Genomic DNA, 16516 nt, shown 5'->3' on the forward strand with positions numbered 1-16516 from the left:
CCACTAGGCCATGCCGCCGGGCCCAGTAGTGTGTAATTTTTGAAGACAAGTTTTTGATGCATCATCTGAACTTGTTCTGAAATTATTTTTTTTTTAAGATTTATTCATTTTATTACAGCCAGATATGCACAGAGGAGGAGAGACAGAGAGGAAGATCTTCCGCCCGATGATTCACTCCCCAAGTGAGCCGCAACGGACCGGTGCGCGCCGATCCAATGCCTGGAACCTGGAATCTTCCAGGTCTCCCACGCGGGTGCAGGGTCCCAATGCATTGTGCCGTCCTCGACTGCTTTCCCAGGCCACAAGCAGGGAGCTGGATGGGAAGTGGAGCTGCCGGGATTAGAACCGGCACCCATATGGGATCCCAGGGCGTTCAAGGCGAGGACTTTAGTCACTAGGCCATGGCGCCAGGCCTGAAATTATTTTTAAATATGTAGATACATTATTGTTCTGAGGTTTCTCTGAAGTATATTTTTAAATTTTTATTTATTTTCTATAAACCTAAAAGCAAAATGTATTCCAATGAAAACTAAGCCATGATTTTTAAAAAAGATTTATTTATTTTTATTGAAAAGGTATATTTACAGGAGGAGAGAGAGAAATATTTTCCATCTACTGGTTCACTCCCCAAGTGTCTGCAAGGGTCGGAGTTGAGCTGATCCAAAGCCAGGAGCCAGGAGCTTCTGGGTCTCTCACACGGGTACAGTGTCCCAAAGGCTTTGGGTCATCCTCCACTGCTTTCCCAGGCCACAGGCAGGATAGGATGGGAAGTAGAGCAGCCGGTATCGGCACTCATAGGGGACCCTGGCACTTGCAAAGCAGGGATTTAGCCAGTGAATCATCATGCTGGGCCCCATGCTAAGTTTTAATATAATTCTTTCATATACAGTTTTAACTGTTTTTCTTTTTTTCCAAGTATGAAAATGTGATAGCTAATTATAATTTTCCTCTCATATTCATAATCACCTAATTAGAAGTACAATTTTGTGTTCCTTACAAAAATTAGAATATATTCATTTTTGGCATTGTTTGATAAATGTTATAGTTAATATATAATTAAACTAAATTTAAACTGAAAATTAGTCCTTTAGTAAAAGTAGTTTTATCTTACTTGGATACTAAAATTAGTCGTAATATTAGATGGCTTCAGGTTGTTAATAGTATTTTGAAAAATTCTGAATGTCAAGTCCTATAAAACTTATTTGTGGTCTAAATCTTCAAAAACTTCTTACTACTACACTAAGTGTTTATATTCTTGACTAAAACTCTCAATAATTTCATTTCTGTGTAACCTTTTTTATGAAGGCCAAACGTGGTTATCCATGTATGTGATGAAGCAAAAAATTTGAAAGAAGACTTTATTTGCCCACGAGATCTTTTGATATCAGAAATGAAGTACTTTGCAGAATATTTTTCTATGGATGCCCAGCGCTGGGAAGAAGTGGACATTTCAGTTCATTGTGATGTTCACATTTTCGACTGGTTGATAAAATATGTTAAAAGGAACACTGAAGAGAACAAAGATTGTGAGATGCCTGCTTTAGGTAAAAGACTATCTGTTGCTTATTTTGTAGCAAAAGTTGTGTGCCACCCAGTAGTTATTTCAGCCCACAAGTGGAATATAGAAAACTGCTGGAGCCTTAGCATTTATGTGCATATCAGCAACAGCCTTTAAAGAAACTGGTCTCTTAATGCATTCAGTAAATGTACTGGATTGGCAGTTCTCAACAAGTAGTAAAGGGACCACAGAGGTCCTGGACACCCTTTTTGATGAATCATTTCAAGATGTTCAGATGGTGCAGAAGCAATGAGTGAAACTGTTAGAGCTTTCCCCCAGAGGAAGGCAGAGGACCAAACTATAGTCATTGCATTCTTCAACACAAAGTACTCATAGTTTAAAAAGGGAGAAAAAAAAGAGAGAGGGAGAAGAGAAAAGAACAGCTTGAATGTTGCTGATGAAGCAGTAAAAAGTTACTGGTTTTATTAAATCTTGACCCTTGGATATGCATCTCTGATAATACTCTTTGTGATGACGGGGGAAACTCACTTTGCTGTGCACCATTATTCCGTGGTTGTTTGGAGGAATTGTTTCAGTCATGGACTAACCCAGCCAAGTTTTCAGAAATTGAAAACCATTCTCACTTAGGAGAAATTGTTGCTTTTTTAGACATTTTCTTGAAGATGAACTTGTCACTTAAGTGGAAACTACTGACGATTTTGGTTTCAGATGAGGAATTAGAATGCAGAAAGCTTACCTGCTTCCAAGATCGTGACAACTCATCATAACACGGACTTTTCTACTGAGATTGGTGGTCGTATTAACAAATGTGACCTGTGAGAGAGAGAGAGAGAGAGAGAGAGACAAGGAAATGTTTCAACATTTGGAGATCCTCATTAACTTAATGGACCATTGTTTTCCAAATGACCAGTGCTTAATGTTTTTTCTTTTTTGAATAAATCTTTTTTTTTTTAAGATTTATTTATTTTTATTACAAAGTCAGATATACAGAGAGGAGGAGAGACAGAGAGGAAGATCTTCCATCCAATAATTCACTCCCCAAGCGACCGTATCGGCCGGTGCTGCGCCAGTGCCGATCAGAAGCCAGGAGCCAGGAACTTCCAGGTCTCCCACACGGGTGCAGGGTCCCAAAGCTTTGGGCCATCCTCCACTGCTTTCCCAGGCCACAAGCAGGGAGCTGGATGGGAAGTGAAGCTGCCGGGATTAGAACCAGCGCTCATATGGGATCCCGGGCGTTCAAGGCGAGGACTTAAGCCACTAGGCCATGCCGCCGGGCCCAGCTTGATGTTTTCATGCATGAATTTAAAAGCCATTGAAAGTACAAGCTGGGTTCCTAATTCCCAGCATCGGATCAGCGCACACTGGCCCGTTGCAGCTCACTTGGGGAGTGAATCATCGAACGGAAGATCTTCCTCGCTATCTCTCCTCCTCTTTCTGTATATCTGACTTTGTAATAAAAATAAATCTTTAAAAAAAAAAAAAAAAAGAAAGTACAAGATGGGGTTTTGATGTTAACAAAGCAGGAAAACTTCACTGCTGTGATTTAAGAAGCCATTACAACTACCCACTTGTTCAGTCTTAGAGTAACATCAAAGAAGGCTACTCAAAAATTGAATGCTGAAACAGGATCTAGCTGTCTTTTAGGTCAGAGATTGATGAGGTTTACAAAAAATGTCAATACTATTCTAACTTGCTTTTATTTTGGAAAATACATTTGTTAAAAAGTCGACATGATAGAGGATTAGGAGTATTCTTTTAAAATAAATGAATATTTAAGGATTTTTTTTCTGTTTTTAGTTTCTAATAGTATAAATAATGATTGGAAAAACCCACATCAACAAAAGTGCTTTGGGGGTCCTGAGACTGAAGTTTGAGAATCAGTGTTCTTAACTGTAACAAGAATAATTGCTAAGCAAGTCTTAGTGTACAGAGACTTGCACTAAAAGTCATACTTGTTGCTTAATAAAGATTTTAGTGCAATGGAGTTGCTATTTCTAGGAATACCAAAATATTAAACTCTTTCTGGTAAATATATCAATACTGATATGAAAGTTTTCCAGAAAAGTTTATAACTTATTATATTCTAGTAGCCAAATTAATAGAAAATATTTCTAGTAAATCTTAAAGAAAAATTACAAGATGGCTAAATCAAAATTTTTACCAAACTAATGCAGCTATGCATGTATGTGAAATAATACTCAATGAATGTAAGTAGAAAGAACATGTATTTTTGATATGGCATTTATGAGTGTAGTAAATGTAAAAGAAATGGAACAAAGCTAGTTATCCTGTTGTCTTTTTTTGTTTGTCTTTAATTTATTTATGTGTAAGAGAGACAGAGGAAGAGACAAATGCCCACATAGCCAGAGCTGAGCCAAGCCAAAGTCAGGAGCCTGGGCCTCCCATCTGGGTCTCCCATATGGATGGCAAGTGTCCAAGTACTTTGACACCTGCCTTGCCAGGTGTATTAGTAAGAAGCCAGATCAAAAGTAGAATAGCCAAAATTCGAACCAATACTCTGATATGAGACAAGTCATCCCAAAAGGTACAGTAGCTTAACCCGTTGTATCACAATCTCCCCTCTCTCTTTCTGTCTCTCTTCCCCCAACCCTTTTAAGATTTGTCATTCTGTTAACTTTGGCTTTATACCACTGGCCTGCAAATGTGAACTTTTATAAAAGCAATCCTTATTCTAACCAGAAAACTACCACAATGCTTCACTTAATTGTGTTGTAGTCTAGTCATTGGTTCTTAACTGGTATGAGGTATACAGCAATTTCATTAAGAGCTTTTTTACCATCTACTCTTTTCCCTTCACTGTTCCTACTTCAGAAGATTTGGTCTAGAATTGCTTAGTAGAATAAGATTGGAATTATTTATCTTAAACATTGTCTTCTTAGTATAGGAAAAATTGCTAGTATTTAGAATTTAGAAGAATTTTTAGTATATTATAAACGCAGAATATTACAGTGTTTTATTTTTCTTAAATATGCCTCATGGGAGATGACTGGTTTACTCAAACTACTGTTGTCCAGCTGTCACTCTCTTTCCTTCTCTATGTATCTGAAGTCTCACACATTAGGAGCAGAAAAAAAATTTATTTTCAGAATCTTTTTTTAATTAAGTATTTGTTTAGTAGCAAACAATGAGCTCTTTTTAGTTTATTTTTTTAAATGTTTATTTTTATTGGAAAGTCAGATGATTTACAGAGGTAAGGAGAGACAGAGATAAAGATCTTCTGTCTGCTGGTTTGCTCCCCGAGTGGCTGCAATGGCCAGAGCTGAGCCAATCAGGAGCCAAGAGCCTCTTCTAGGTCTCCCACACAGGTGCAGTGGGCCATCCTCTACTGCTTCCCAGGCCACAAGCAGGGAGCTGGATGGAAAATGGGGCAACTAGAATGCAATCTGACACCCATATGGGACCCCAGCACATGCAAGGCAAAGCACTTTATCACTACACTGCTGCGCCAGGATCAAGATGTTTTTTATAATTACTTCACTTACAAGTATGCTCATTAATCATTTTTTTAGATTTCCTTACTCTGACTTTTCCATGTCTTTAGTTCAGGTCCTGTTACTTGATACAAAACCAACTTTAGGGCAGATTTACTAAGCATATTCTTTATACTCTTAGATATGAGGTAGAGTTTTCTTTTTTGTATCTGTGTGGTTTAATAAATTTATTTGAAATTGTCCTTATTAAAGTACATCCTCTTCAAGGTGGGGAGCCTGCTCTGAGAAACCAAGTTACAAATAAAAAGAGGATTTTTATTCTTTTCTCTTCTTCTCTAGAACCAGGAAATATCATTTCAATTCTTATATCTTCAGAGTTTTTGAAAATGGATTCATTGGTAAGTATTTCTTTAATTTCATTTATTTTGAGAGACAGAGAGACAGGGAGCACTCCTATCCATGGGTTCGCTCCCCAGGTGTCTACAATGGCTAGAGCTGAGCCACACTGGTAAAATCAGGAGCTGGGAACCTAGTTGGGGGTCTACCATGTGGACGACAGGGACCCATTTACTTGAGCCATCTCTTGTTGCTTCCCACGATGCTGATTAGCAAAAATTAGAATCAGAAGCAAAGCCAGTACTTAACCCAGACACTGCAGCATGTTTTGTGAGCTTTCCAACTGGCAATTTAGCCTCTAGGCCACTCACCCACAATTAATAAGTATTTATTAAAAATTATGTTCTTGGGCCTGGCACGATAGCCTAGTGGCTATAGTCTTTGCCTTGCATGCACCAGGATTCCATATGGGCATCAGTTGTAATTCTAGCGGGCTCTTTCCATCCAGCTCCCTGTTTGTGGCCTGGGAAAGCTGTCAAGGACGGCCCAAAGCCATGGGACCCTGCACCGTTGTGGGAGTCCTGGAGGAGGCTCCTGGCCCCTGGCTTTGGATCGGCTCAGCTCCAACCATTGTGGCCACTTGGGGAGTGAATCAGGGGACAAAAGATCTTCCCATCTCTGACTTTCCAATAAAAACGTTTAAATCTTTAAAAAAATTGATTTTCTTTTGTTCACTATATTTTACTCTTCAAATATCTAGAAAGTTCTAAACCATCTTGCTAGATTGGTTGTTAACTCAAGAATATAATTTCAATAGAATAAATTTCAGATGTTTGGGGTACTTTGTTTTGTTGGTAAGGAGTTGAGACTAGTGTAGTTGTATGTATTATTATGCCCAGAAAGCAAGCAGTGTTCAGAGTATCCAGAATAAATTTGACCCCAAAAGAGGTTTTTCCCTATAGTCAAATTAAATAAAAATTGATGGCAATATATTTTACTTGCCGTTTAAGTAGTTTCTTCAGCCATTTTATGTAGCTTTGATTTATGGTTCAGTAAACCAAGAACAGATACCTAACTATGAATATAATTTTGTGTATCACAGAATTACTTGTCTTGCTTAGCTGTAACAGACAAAACATAAAAGTGCAATATAGATGTATATATTTTAAGCTCTCACATTAAATATATTTATTTTTCTTTTTAATTTCTTTATCATTCACATGATTTGATATGATTTTTGTGGTCAGTACTTAAATATTTGCTTTTAGTTCCTGGTAAAATTTCACAGGGCAGAATACTTCTTTGCTATATTGACAGATAGGAAGGTTTGTTTTTGTTTTGTTTTATTTTCACTTATGTATTTTATTTGAAAGAGTTAGGGAAAGAGAGGGGGATATCCCGTCCACTGGTTCACTCCTCAAATGACTGCAATGACCAGAGCCGTGCCGATAGGAAACTGGGAGCTAGGAACTTCTTTCAGTTCTCCCACAGGAGCACAGAGGCCCAAGGCCTTGGGCCTTCCTCCACTATTTTCCCAGGCTGTTAACAGGGAGCCAGATCAGAAGTGGAGCAACTAGGACTAGAACCTGTGCTCATAAAGGATGCCATTGCTACAGGCAGAGGATTAGCTTGCTGCACCAACACACCTAGCCCAGGAAGTTTTTAAAATTTTGTTATTTGGAGTGTTTCTAATTCCCTACTTTCTTGTCTCTTCCTAACCTCTCTCATTTAGCCACCCTGGTACAGGGAATGGCTACAGAAGAAAAAATAGAAACGGAGAGAGTCCTTACCCTGTGAGTTTTAAAATCTAAGACCTAAAAAGTAATTTTAGGGCCCTGCGCCATGGCCTAGCGGCTTAAGTCCTCGCCTTGAACACCCCGGGATCCAATATGGGTGCTGGTTCTAATCCCGGCAGCTCCACTTCCCATCCAGCTCCCTGCTTGTGGCCTGGGAAAGCAGTGGAGGATGGCCCAAAGCTTTGGGACCCTGCACCCGTGTGGGAGATGAGGAAGAGGTTCCAGGTTCCCGGCTTCGGATCAACATAGCACCGGCCCGTTGCGGCTCACTTGGGGAGTGAATCATCGGACGGAAGATCTTCCTCTCTGTCTCTCCTCCTCTCTGTATATCTGACTTTGTAATATAAATAAATAAATCTTAAAAAAAAGTAATTTTAATGCTAATGGTAAAATATTTGGAAGAATATGTGACTTACCCTCTTGCTTTTAAAGTCAGTAAATACATCTCAGTTTGGAAAGAGAAGAAGGAAACAGAGAAAACCCAATAAAACTGAGACAGCCTTTAGCTGACTAAAATTTTGTTTACACTTGTCAGAGAAATTATAACAGCTCAATTGCAGGAAGTCACCTATCCTATACACTTAAATATATAGACTAAAATTTGTATCTGTAATAATTATGAAAGATACATTGTTACATACTTTGAAGAGACTATTTGAAAGGCAGAGTTAGAGATCAAAAATCTTTGTAAGATTTGTTTATAGGCCTGGTGCCATGACCTAGTGGCTAAAGTCCTCGCCTTGTACGTGCCGGGATCCCATATGGGCACCGGTTCTAATCCCAGCTACCCTGCTTTCCATCCAGCTCACTGCTGTGGCTTGGGAAAGCAGGCAAGAACAGCCTAAAGCCTTGCAATCTTGCACCCATGGGGGAGACCTGGAGGAGTTTCCTGGCTCCTGGCTTCAGATCGGCACAGCACCGGCTGTTGCGCTCACTTGGGGAGTGAATCATTGGACAGAAGATATTTCTCTCTATCTCTCCTCCTCTCTATATGTATCTGACTTTGCAATAAAAATAAATGAATCTTTAAAAAAATCTAAAAAAGATTTATTTATTTTTATGAAAAAGTCAAATATGCTTTGGGCCATCTTCTACTGCTTTCCCAAGCCACAGCAGGGAGCTGGATGGAAAGCAGGGTGGCTGGGATTAGAACCGGTGCCCATATGGGATCCCAGCACGTACAAGGTAAGGGTTTTAGCCACTAGGCTATTCCGCTGGGCTTGAGATCAAAAATCTTACATCCACTGGTTCACTTCCCTAATGGCCATTAGGGTCAGGGCTGGGCCATACCAAAGTGAGGAACCTTGAACTACATCCATATCTCTCACATAGGTTTCTGAGGCTCAAGTCCTTGAGCCATGTTCTACTTTCCCAAGCACATCGCAGGGAGTTGGGCTGGAAGTGGAGCAACTGGGTCTGAAATTGGCACTAATGGGGTGCAGGCCTCATAGGCAGTACATTGTGCACAATGCTAACCCAATTACTGTTTTAAATAAGGTTGAAAATATTTTTTCTAGATACGTGTTTTCACAAAATGAAGCAGCTGAGACCACTTTGAACGGTGTAGATTAGCCCAAATAGGTCAAGCTCTGTTAGTAGCTAGTACCTAGCAATACTTGGATTAGACTTCTAACAAATTTCATCTTAGAAAGTAATGCTATGGCCTTGTCCTTCATGCTACTATTTGCAACATTTATTTTGTTTTCTGTTTTATAGGTTGAACAGTGCATTCAGTATTGCCACAAAAATATGAATGCTATAGTAGCTACCCCATGCAACATGAACTGTATCAATGCAAATCTTCTTACACGTATAGCAGATTTGTTCACACACAATGAAATTGATGATTTAAAGGACAAAAAAGATAAATTCCGGAGGTAACTTTTTAAATTTAATTTTAAAGCTGCAGAGTGGCATTGATATAAAAAGGAGGACTACTGATATGAGGTTAACATCATTGTATCATTTGAGGATTGTTTGGGGGATAGCAAATAGGATACACAATAATGTGATTTGATGTGTGTTTTTAAGAGATCATTTTAATTTCTGTGTGAAGAATAGACTTGAAGGATATTAAGAAGGAAAAACATCTGTTAGGAGGTTTTTGTAATCTTGTGAGAAATTGAAGGATTTGTACTAGGGCAGAATCAGAGGAAATGAAAAAGTAGATGGATTCAGGTTATATTATTAGAAAGATTTGACAAACTTGTGAGTGAAATCATGTGAGAAGAGAGAGAGGATTCCGAGATACTTCCTAGATTTTCTGCTTGAGCAACTGAGTTGATGTGTCGCCATTAATGGAGAAAACAAAGATGGGATGGAAAAGGGTGGAAGTGAAGAAAACTAAGAGATGAATTTGGGTGTTTTGAAATTATTTAATGAACTTGCTGGACATCCAGGTGGATCACAGGTGGATCACAGTTTGATATATGTATTCACCTTCGTTTATCACAGAGATCAAGGCAAAACACAGAAGAGTTAGAGTAGATGAGATTTGAAACCTGAAACTAAATGAATTAGATGAGATTTCCTAGATGAGACCACGGTTAGCTTTTCTTACATCCTGGGCGAGAGCTCTTTGCCTACCTTAAGGTGGTAATGGTATTCTACTCTTTTTTCAAAATAGCTATTTGTGTCTAGTGAATATGTTTATGTGGCATAAGGTAGGGACCAACATTCATTTTTTCCTTCCAGTAGATATCTAGTTAGCACCACATTACATGAGCATATTCAGAAAACAACCGCTTTCCCACTAAGCTTCAGTGTCTCCTTCACTGTAAATCAGATGCAACCTCTGTTACTGCAGTCCCTATTTTTTTCTGTTGATTTGTCTATTTTTTTATCAGTAATAAAAAATAATTTTATGTGAATAATTTCTGTAGGTTTGCGTTCTTTCAAGGTTGCTGCCTTGACCATTCTATGTTTTGCATTTCATGTGAATTTAAGGGTTTTTTTTGTAAATGTTTCTTTGCAAAGTAGAGAAACAGCGCTCCTGTTTATTGATGAACCTTCAAAATACCCACAACACCTAGGGCTGATACCCAAATTTGGGAGCTAGGAACTTTTTTTTTTTTAAACATATTTTTATTGCATTTCATTTTTTTAAATTAATTACATTGCATTATGTGATACATTTTTTTATGCACTGGGATTCCCCCCGCCCCTCCCCACACCCTCCCCCCACTGCGGATTGCTCCACCTTGTTGCATTTCCATAGTTCAAATTCAGTTGACATTCTTTCATTGGAGGTATTTACCAAGCATAAAGTCCAGCATCTTATTGTCCTGGTAAGTTCAGTGGTTTCTTGGTGAGACCATCTCTGGTCTGAAGGTAGAGCCGGCAGAGTATCATCCCAATCAATTAAAAGCCCCAACATAATATTTCCAACCATTTACAACATTGTGGCATTAATTGACATGGTATTGATTAACCAATATGTTAATAGGAAAATACAGGTTCTCAACCACAACCTGTGACTTCTGCATAGACATTTCAATTTTGGTTTATATTCAACCGTGTTCTATACACCTTAAAATGGCTTAGATTTCTATTCAGCTGTCTCATGCCTATTTTAATTTTAGTCTTTAGCAGTTTATAGCATTGAAGCACATTTTCGCTGAACCTGGCTGTTTTTCAGGTGGTCTAACTCTATAATTCTAACAGGATATATGTCAACAGTTAGGTGGGCATGTTTAGGAGGGGTGTGCAGAGAAATCTTCCATACCCCAGTGAGGAGTAACTAATCTTTGTGTCCCACCCAGTGAGTTATAAGTGCATCCCCGCTGACCGTATCCTGTCTGTTTCTAAGCTTTCCTTGTTGTTCTCTATCTATTCTAGTTTTGTTTGTTTGTTTTTTATGAGGGGTTTCTGGAGCGATCCTGATGGTTATTACGAGAGGGGGTGGGGACCCAAAATTGGAAGCAGACAAGGACCAGAGAAAGCTCCTCTCCCTAGTCCTGAAGGAAGTTTACTGTTCTTCTGTTTCTGCGGACCGCTCAGGGATCCTGGTTGTTGTTCCAATGACCTTGGATCCTGCAAGGCAGGAATTGGGCTTCTTCCATCCCATGTGGTAGATCCAAATGGGGGTGGGTGACCTCAGAGTCCTCGGCCTCTGAAAGCACTCCATTTCCCCGTGGTCTCCTTGGCAGTAGGGATGTAGTCCTTGGTGCTCCTACTGAGAGTCCTTGGTGAGGATCTGGGAGTCTTCAGGGTTGGGATACAAGCCTCCTCCTGTCTGCCTGCTCCACTCTGGGGTTCCTCCCTGCTTTATGCGCATGACCTCCTGTTAAGAGGTTGTTAGGATTACTCCTGATTCCCCCATTTGCCTTTGTAGTTTTGCTATTGTCTAATGCTGACTCCAGTCTGCTGTCTATGAGTTACCAGTTATGATCCTGATAGGTTATATTTCCCGTCTTCCTCACACCTTCTAGGGTGAAGTAAGATTTCTCTGCTGGGAGCTAGGAACTTGATCTGGTTTTCCCATGTAGATGGCAGGAACCCAACTGCTTAAGCCATCACTGCTTTCTCCCAGGATCCCGTTACCAGGAAGCTGGAGTTTAGAGCCAGGCCTGGGAACTGAACCCAGGTACTCCAGTGTGGAATGTAGGTGTCTTAAGCACTAGAGTGAACACCCATGTTTTTACAAAAATTTTACAATTGGCCTTTTTTCTTTCTCAGCCGCAAATCTATGGAAATTTAGCACTGAACATGTAGATTAATTAAGTAAAATTTAACATGTTAATAATGTTTTAAGTATTCAACCAATAGAGTATATCCCTCCATTTATTTGAATATTGAAACCTTTTGAAGATTTATTTGTTTCAAAGTGTTACGGAGATGTGAAGAGAGAGAGAGACAACAAGTGAGAGAGAGAGCACACGCAAAGAAAGGGAGATCTCCCAAATGCTTGTTTACTTCCCAAATGGCCTTGATCACCAGGTCCTCAGGCAAAGCCAGGAGCCTGGAACTCCCCTCTGGGGAACCCATGTGAGAGACAAGGACCCACGCCTTCAGGCTTCTCCTTTCTCGGGTGCATTATTATGGAGCTGAATTGAAAGTAGAACAGCTAGAACTCAAAACTAGCCCTCGTAAGGAGCTGGTATCACAGGTGATAGCCTAACCTGCTGCAGCATACTGCCTGCCCCTATTCTTTAATTTTTAAAAATTACTTATTTGAAAGGCAGAGTTAGAGAGGGAGAGAGAGAAATGAGAGAGACAGAGCTCTCCCATGTGCTGATGGATTCCCCAGATAGGCACAGTGATTAATGCTGAGTAAGGCTGAAGCCAGGAGCTTCATCCGGTCTCCCACATGGGTACAAGGACTTAAAGACTTGGGCCATCTGCTGCTGCTTTTCCAGGTGCATTAGCAGGAATCTGGATCAGAAGTGGAAGAGTCAGGACTTGAATTGGCACCTGTATGGGATGCTTGTATTGTAGGTAGTGGTTTAACCAACTACACCACAATGCCAGCCCCCAATTTTTTCAGCAGTATTTTACAGTTTTTGGTGTATTTATTCCTAGACATTTAGTTTTTGATGCTAATTTGTTGGTCTTCTTTCATCTTCAAATTGTAAGCAAGAAAGTATTGATAAAGGCTACCTAATTCGAGGCTCAACAGAGAAGCAGCTTTTGAGGAACCTGAGGAGGAGAAGCTAGAAGTAGAAAGGAAAGCCAAGGGATGAGAATTTCCAAAGAAGAAAAACCATTAGGTGACCAAGTATATGGAATAATAGGGACAGAAATACAACCAATTGGCATTTGGTAAACATTTTTCCAGATGTTTAATCTAAAAATTTCAGCAGTCACTATTGGAGGTAGGCTCAAGAGGAGTTTTTTTTTTTTTTAGATAGAGTTACTATGGGGCTGACATGGCACAGTGAGATAACCACTGCCTGTAAGGTTAGCATCCTATATGAGTGCTGATTCAATATCTAGCTAGTCCACTTTGAATCTAGTTTCCTGCTAATGTGCCTGAGCAGCAGAAGATGGCCCAAGTGCTTGGACCCCTACCACCAACATGGCAGACCCTGTTGGAGTTCCAGGAAGTGTGTAGTTTAGCTTGGCCCTGGTAATTGTGGTAATCATCTGGGGAGTGATATGTCTGATGGAAGATCTTGGTCTGTCCCTCTCATCATAATAATGTTTTTTAGAAAAAAGGAGGGTGGTACTAGATTATTTTTATATGCTGATCAGAATGATCCACTGGAGGTAGATACTGATAATATAGAGATTATCTAAGAATTTGACCAGTAATGAGAATGAGACAGAAAGAAAGTATCCAAGTGCTTAACACTAGAAAATAAGAATAGATGCCTATGTCCAGATTTGGCCTTTAATAGCAGAAAACATCTAGGAATAGTGAAGACAGGATGTACATTCGGAATTAATAGTATATATATCTAAGGCTTAAAATTCAGTCCCATTAGTAATATGCATCATAGTGTAGTTGACATTTATTGAGTGCTTAGCATTATGCCTGGCACTCCTTAGAAGCACATCATTTAAACCTTGTATCATTAGTCACGTTTTATAAAGAAAAGAGGGTTCAGAGACTGTAAATAAGAGGGTCAAGATCACATACCTTGTTACTGATAGCACCAGATTGCTGCATTCTCAGAATCTCTGATTATGAGTATGAAAGTTGAAGAACTGAGGCAGATATTTGTTAGTAATGTTTCTGATAGAAATACGTGAACTCTCTAAAAGATTTGTTAGAACATCAGAAATGTATTATAAACCCCAAGAGAAAAGTCTGTCTCTCGCAGGGTTCATTTATCTTGTACAAATAGGTCGGTGTTTGTTTTCTTCACTATGAAGCAAGTTTAGTAGAAGTACACATAGAAAGCTAATTTATTGGTTCTTTGTTCTTAATAGTAAGCTCTTCTGTAAGAAGATCGAAAGACTGTTTGATCCTGAGTGCTTGAATCCAGATTCTCGGAGTAATGCCGCGACCTTATACAGGTATGGAGTGTGCTTCACCTCTGTCATGGTCTATGAAGCAGCTATATTTTTTAATTTACCTCATCTAAAATTTTCTGCTTGGATTTTTTGTATCTTCTTTGATTTGTAGATGCTGTTTATGCAAGAAACTTTTAACAAAAGAAACAGAAAGGAGAATTCCTTGCATTCCTGGAAAAATCAATGTGGATCAACATGGAAATATCATCTATATTCACATAAGGTGTGGCAAATATTAAAATACAACTGTTTGGGCCTGGTGCAGTAGCTTAGTGGATAAAGTCCTCACTTTGCATGCCCAGGAGCCCATGTAGGCGCCGACTCGTGTCCTGGCTGCCCCGCTTCCCATCCAGCTCCTGCTTGTGGCCTGGGAAAGCAGTGGAGGATGACCCAAGGCCTTAGGACCCTACACCCATGTGGGATACCCAGAAGAAGCTCCTGGCTCCTGGCTTCAGATTGGCTCACCTTCGGCCTCTGATTACTTGGGAAGTGAACCAGCAGATGGAAGATCTTTCTCTCTGTCTCTCCTTCTCTCTGTGAATCTGACTTTCTAGTAAAAATTTTAAAAATAAAATAAAATACAGCTGTTTGATGTGAATTGCTAGCATACCTACAAAAGTGCCATTTTTCAGGCCCAGCACAATAGCCTAGTGGCTAAAGTCCTCACCTTGAATGCATTGGGATCACATATAATCCCCCTGGCCCCACTCCCATCCAGCTCCCTGCTTGTGGCCTGGGAAAGCAGTCGAGGACGGCCCGAAGCCTTGGGACCCTGCACCCGTGTGAGTCTCACACATGGATGGTAAAGGCCCAAGTACTTGGACCATCTTCCACTGCTTTTCCAGGCACCTTTGCAGGGAGCTGCGCTGGAAGTAGAACAGGTGGAATTCCAGTTGGCACTTTTGTGGGATGCTGGTGTTATTGGCAGCCACGTAATCTATTGCAACACAGCAGCACCCCACACATACTTAAATATATTGAATTTAACAAGAGGATCAGAATTACTTTCAGTTAAATTTTAGTGAGTGACGAGAATTCTTTGAAATTAGAATATCCTATTATCTATTTTTTTAAAAGGTGTATTTGTTATTTGTTTATTTGAAAGGCAGAAAGTTTCAGAGAAGAAGAAAGAAATTTTTGCAAATGATGGTTCACTCCCAAATGATGACATTTTGTTACATGTTGAGCTAAACACAATGATCGTAAAACTTGGAAAAGATGGCTTATCAAGCTATGTTGTTTTAAATTTATTAGCTTAATGGAAATAATTTGGCATTCAATTTTTCATACCTTTTTTGTCCACAGAATAAACACATCCCCTAAGTAAGTTTTATCTACCTTTCAGGACAGTCCACATTACACACATGTGGGGAATATTCTTGGGGAAAAGTGACTAGTTTTAATGCATTTGTTCATGTTGCTTGCTTATAAAACAGTATAACAGTTGAGGCCTTTTTTTCCCCCAGAGATAAGACTTGGGATGTTCATGAATATTTGACTGGTCTTTTTGAAGAATTAAAATCTTGGAGAGATGTATATTGGCGCTTATGGGGAACAGTCAACTGGCTGACTTGTGCAAGATGTTGTCAGGTGAGCTTTTTTCTTCAAGATCCTTCCATGCAGACTGTAAGAGCAATTCCCTTGGGATCTTCAGTTTAATGACTGTGTTTGGTAATGTCCAGCATCTTTCTGAGACACTAATGGCAGAAGCAAAGGTTCTGATAGACGCGGCTTACCTCTGGTTTCATTTGTTTGCCGTGTTTCTTTTTATAATTATCATTGCAGTGATACTCAGTGCTTTGGTGAATTTTTACAAATGCAATGAAGCCTAAGTGACCAAGTCCATTTTTTCAAAGGAAAATAAGTAAAGAATTTCTATTACCTTTAGTTTTTTTCTAGCCAGTATCACCCACATTTTCCTTTAATTAATTAGTTCTCTGTACCATGCCAGGCTCTAACGACCACTGATATTTTTCTCATAGTTTTAAAATTTCTAGGATGTTGTATAGTCAACAGTAGTTACCCTCTTGAGTTTTGTTTAAAATCTTTTATTTAACAAAATCCATTTAAATTTATCCGCATTGTTGCATGTGTCAGTTTATTATTTTTATTGTTGAATTGGTTGTTGTCTACATGTTAAGGGCCATTTACAGTGTTTCTTATTTGGGACCATTATAAAGAGAGCTTTGGTGAAAAATTCCATGCAGGTTTTCCTTTGAGCATACATTTTTCTTTTTTTTTTTTCTGCTTTCTTTTATTTTTTTTCTTCTTTTTTTTGATAATCTTACGTAGTTGATTAGGGTACAAAGGGTCAAGGGCTATAGGAAAGTAGGTAGGACCATTGTTTCCACACTATTATCATTTTTGTCCCCTGTATCTGGGGTCAGGGGAGAAACAAAGGGAGAAGCCCCACCCAGCCTCCCACCCATCCCAGGTCCCCAATGTGGGGCATGCTC

General features: G+C 39.5%; 1 protein-coding gene across 1 annotated transcript in view; it reads left to right on the forward strand.

Moving 5' to 3' along the window:
- Positions 1–16516, forward strand: part of SANBR (SANT and BTB domain regulator of CSR) — a 56800-nt gene that overhangs the window by 14261 nt on the left and 26023 nt on the right. Inside the window, exons 5-10 of the mRNA XM_058667849.1 lie at positions 1306–1544; positions 5311–5369; positions 8820–8980; positions 13977–14063; positions 14173–14283; positions 15527–15650. Coding sequence (XP_058523832.1) covers positions 1306–1544; positions 5311–5369; positions 8820–8980; positions 13977–14063; positions 14173–14283; positions 15527–15650 — 781 coding nt within the window. The remainder of the gene's footprint in view (positions 1–1305; positions 1545–5310; positions 5370–8819; positions 8981–13976; positions 14064–14172; positions 14284–15526; positions 15651–16516) is intronic.

This window comes from Ochotona princeps, chromosome 8 (genome assembly GCF_030435755.1).
Source record: "Ochotona princeps isolate mOchPri1 chromosome 8, mOchPri1.hap1, whole genome shotgun sequence".
NCBI classification, from domain to species: domain Eukaryota; kingdom Metazoa; phylum Chordata; class Mammalia; order Lagomorpha; family Ochotonidae; genus Ochotona; species Ochotona princeps.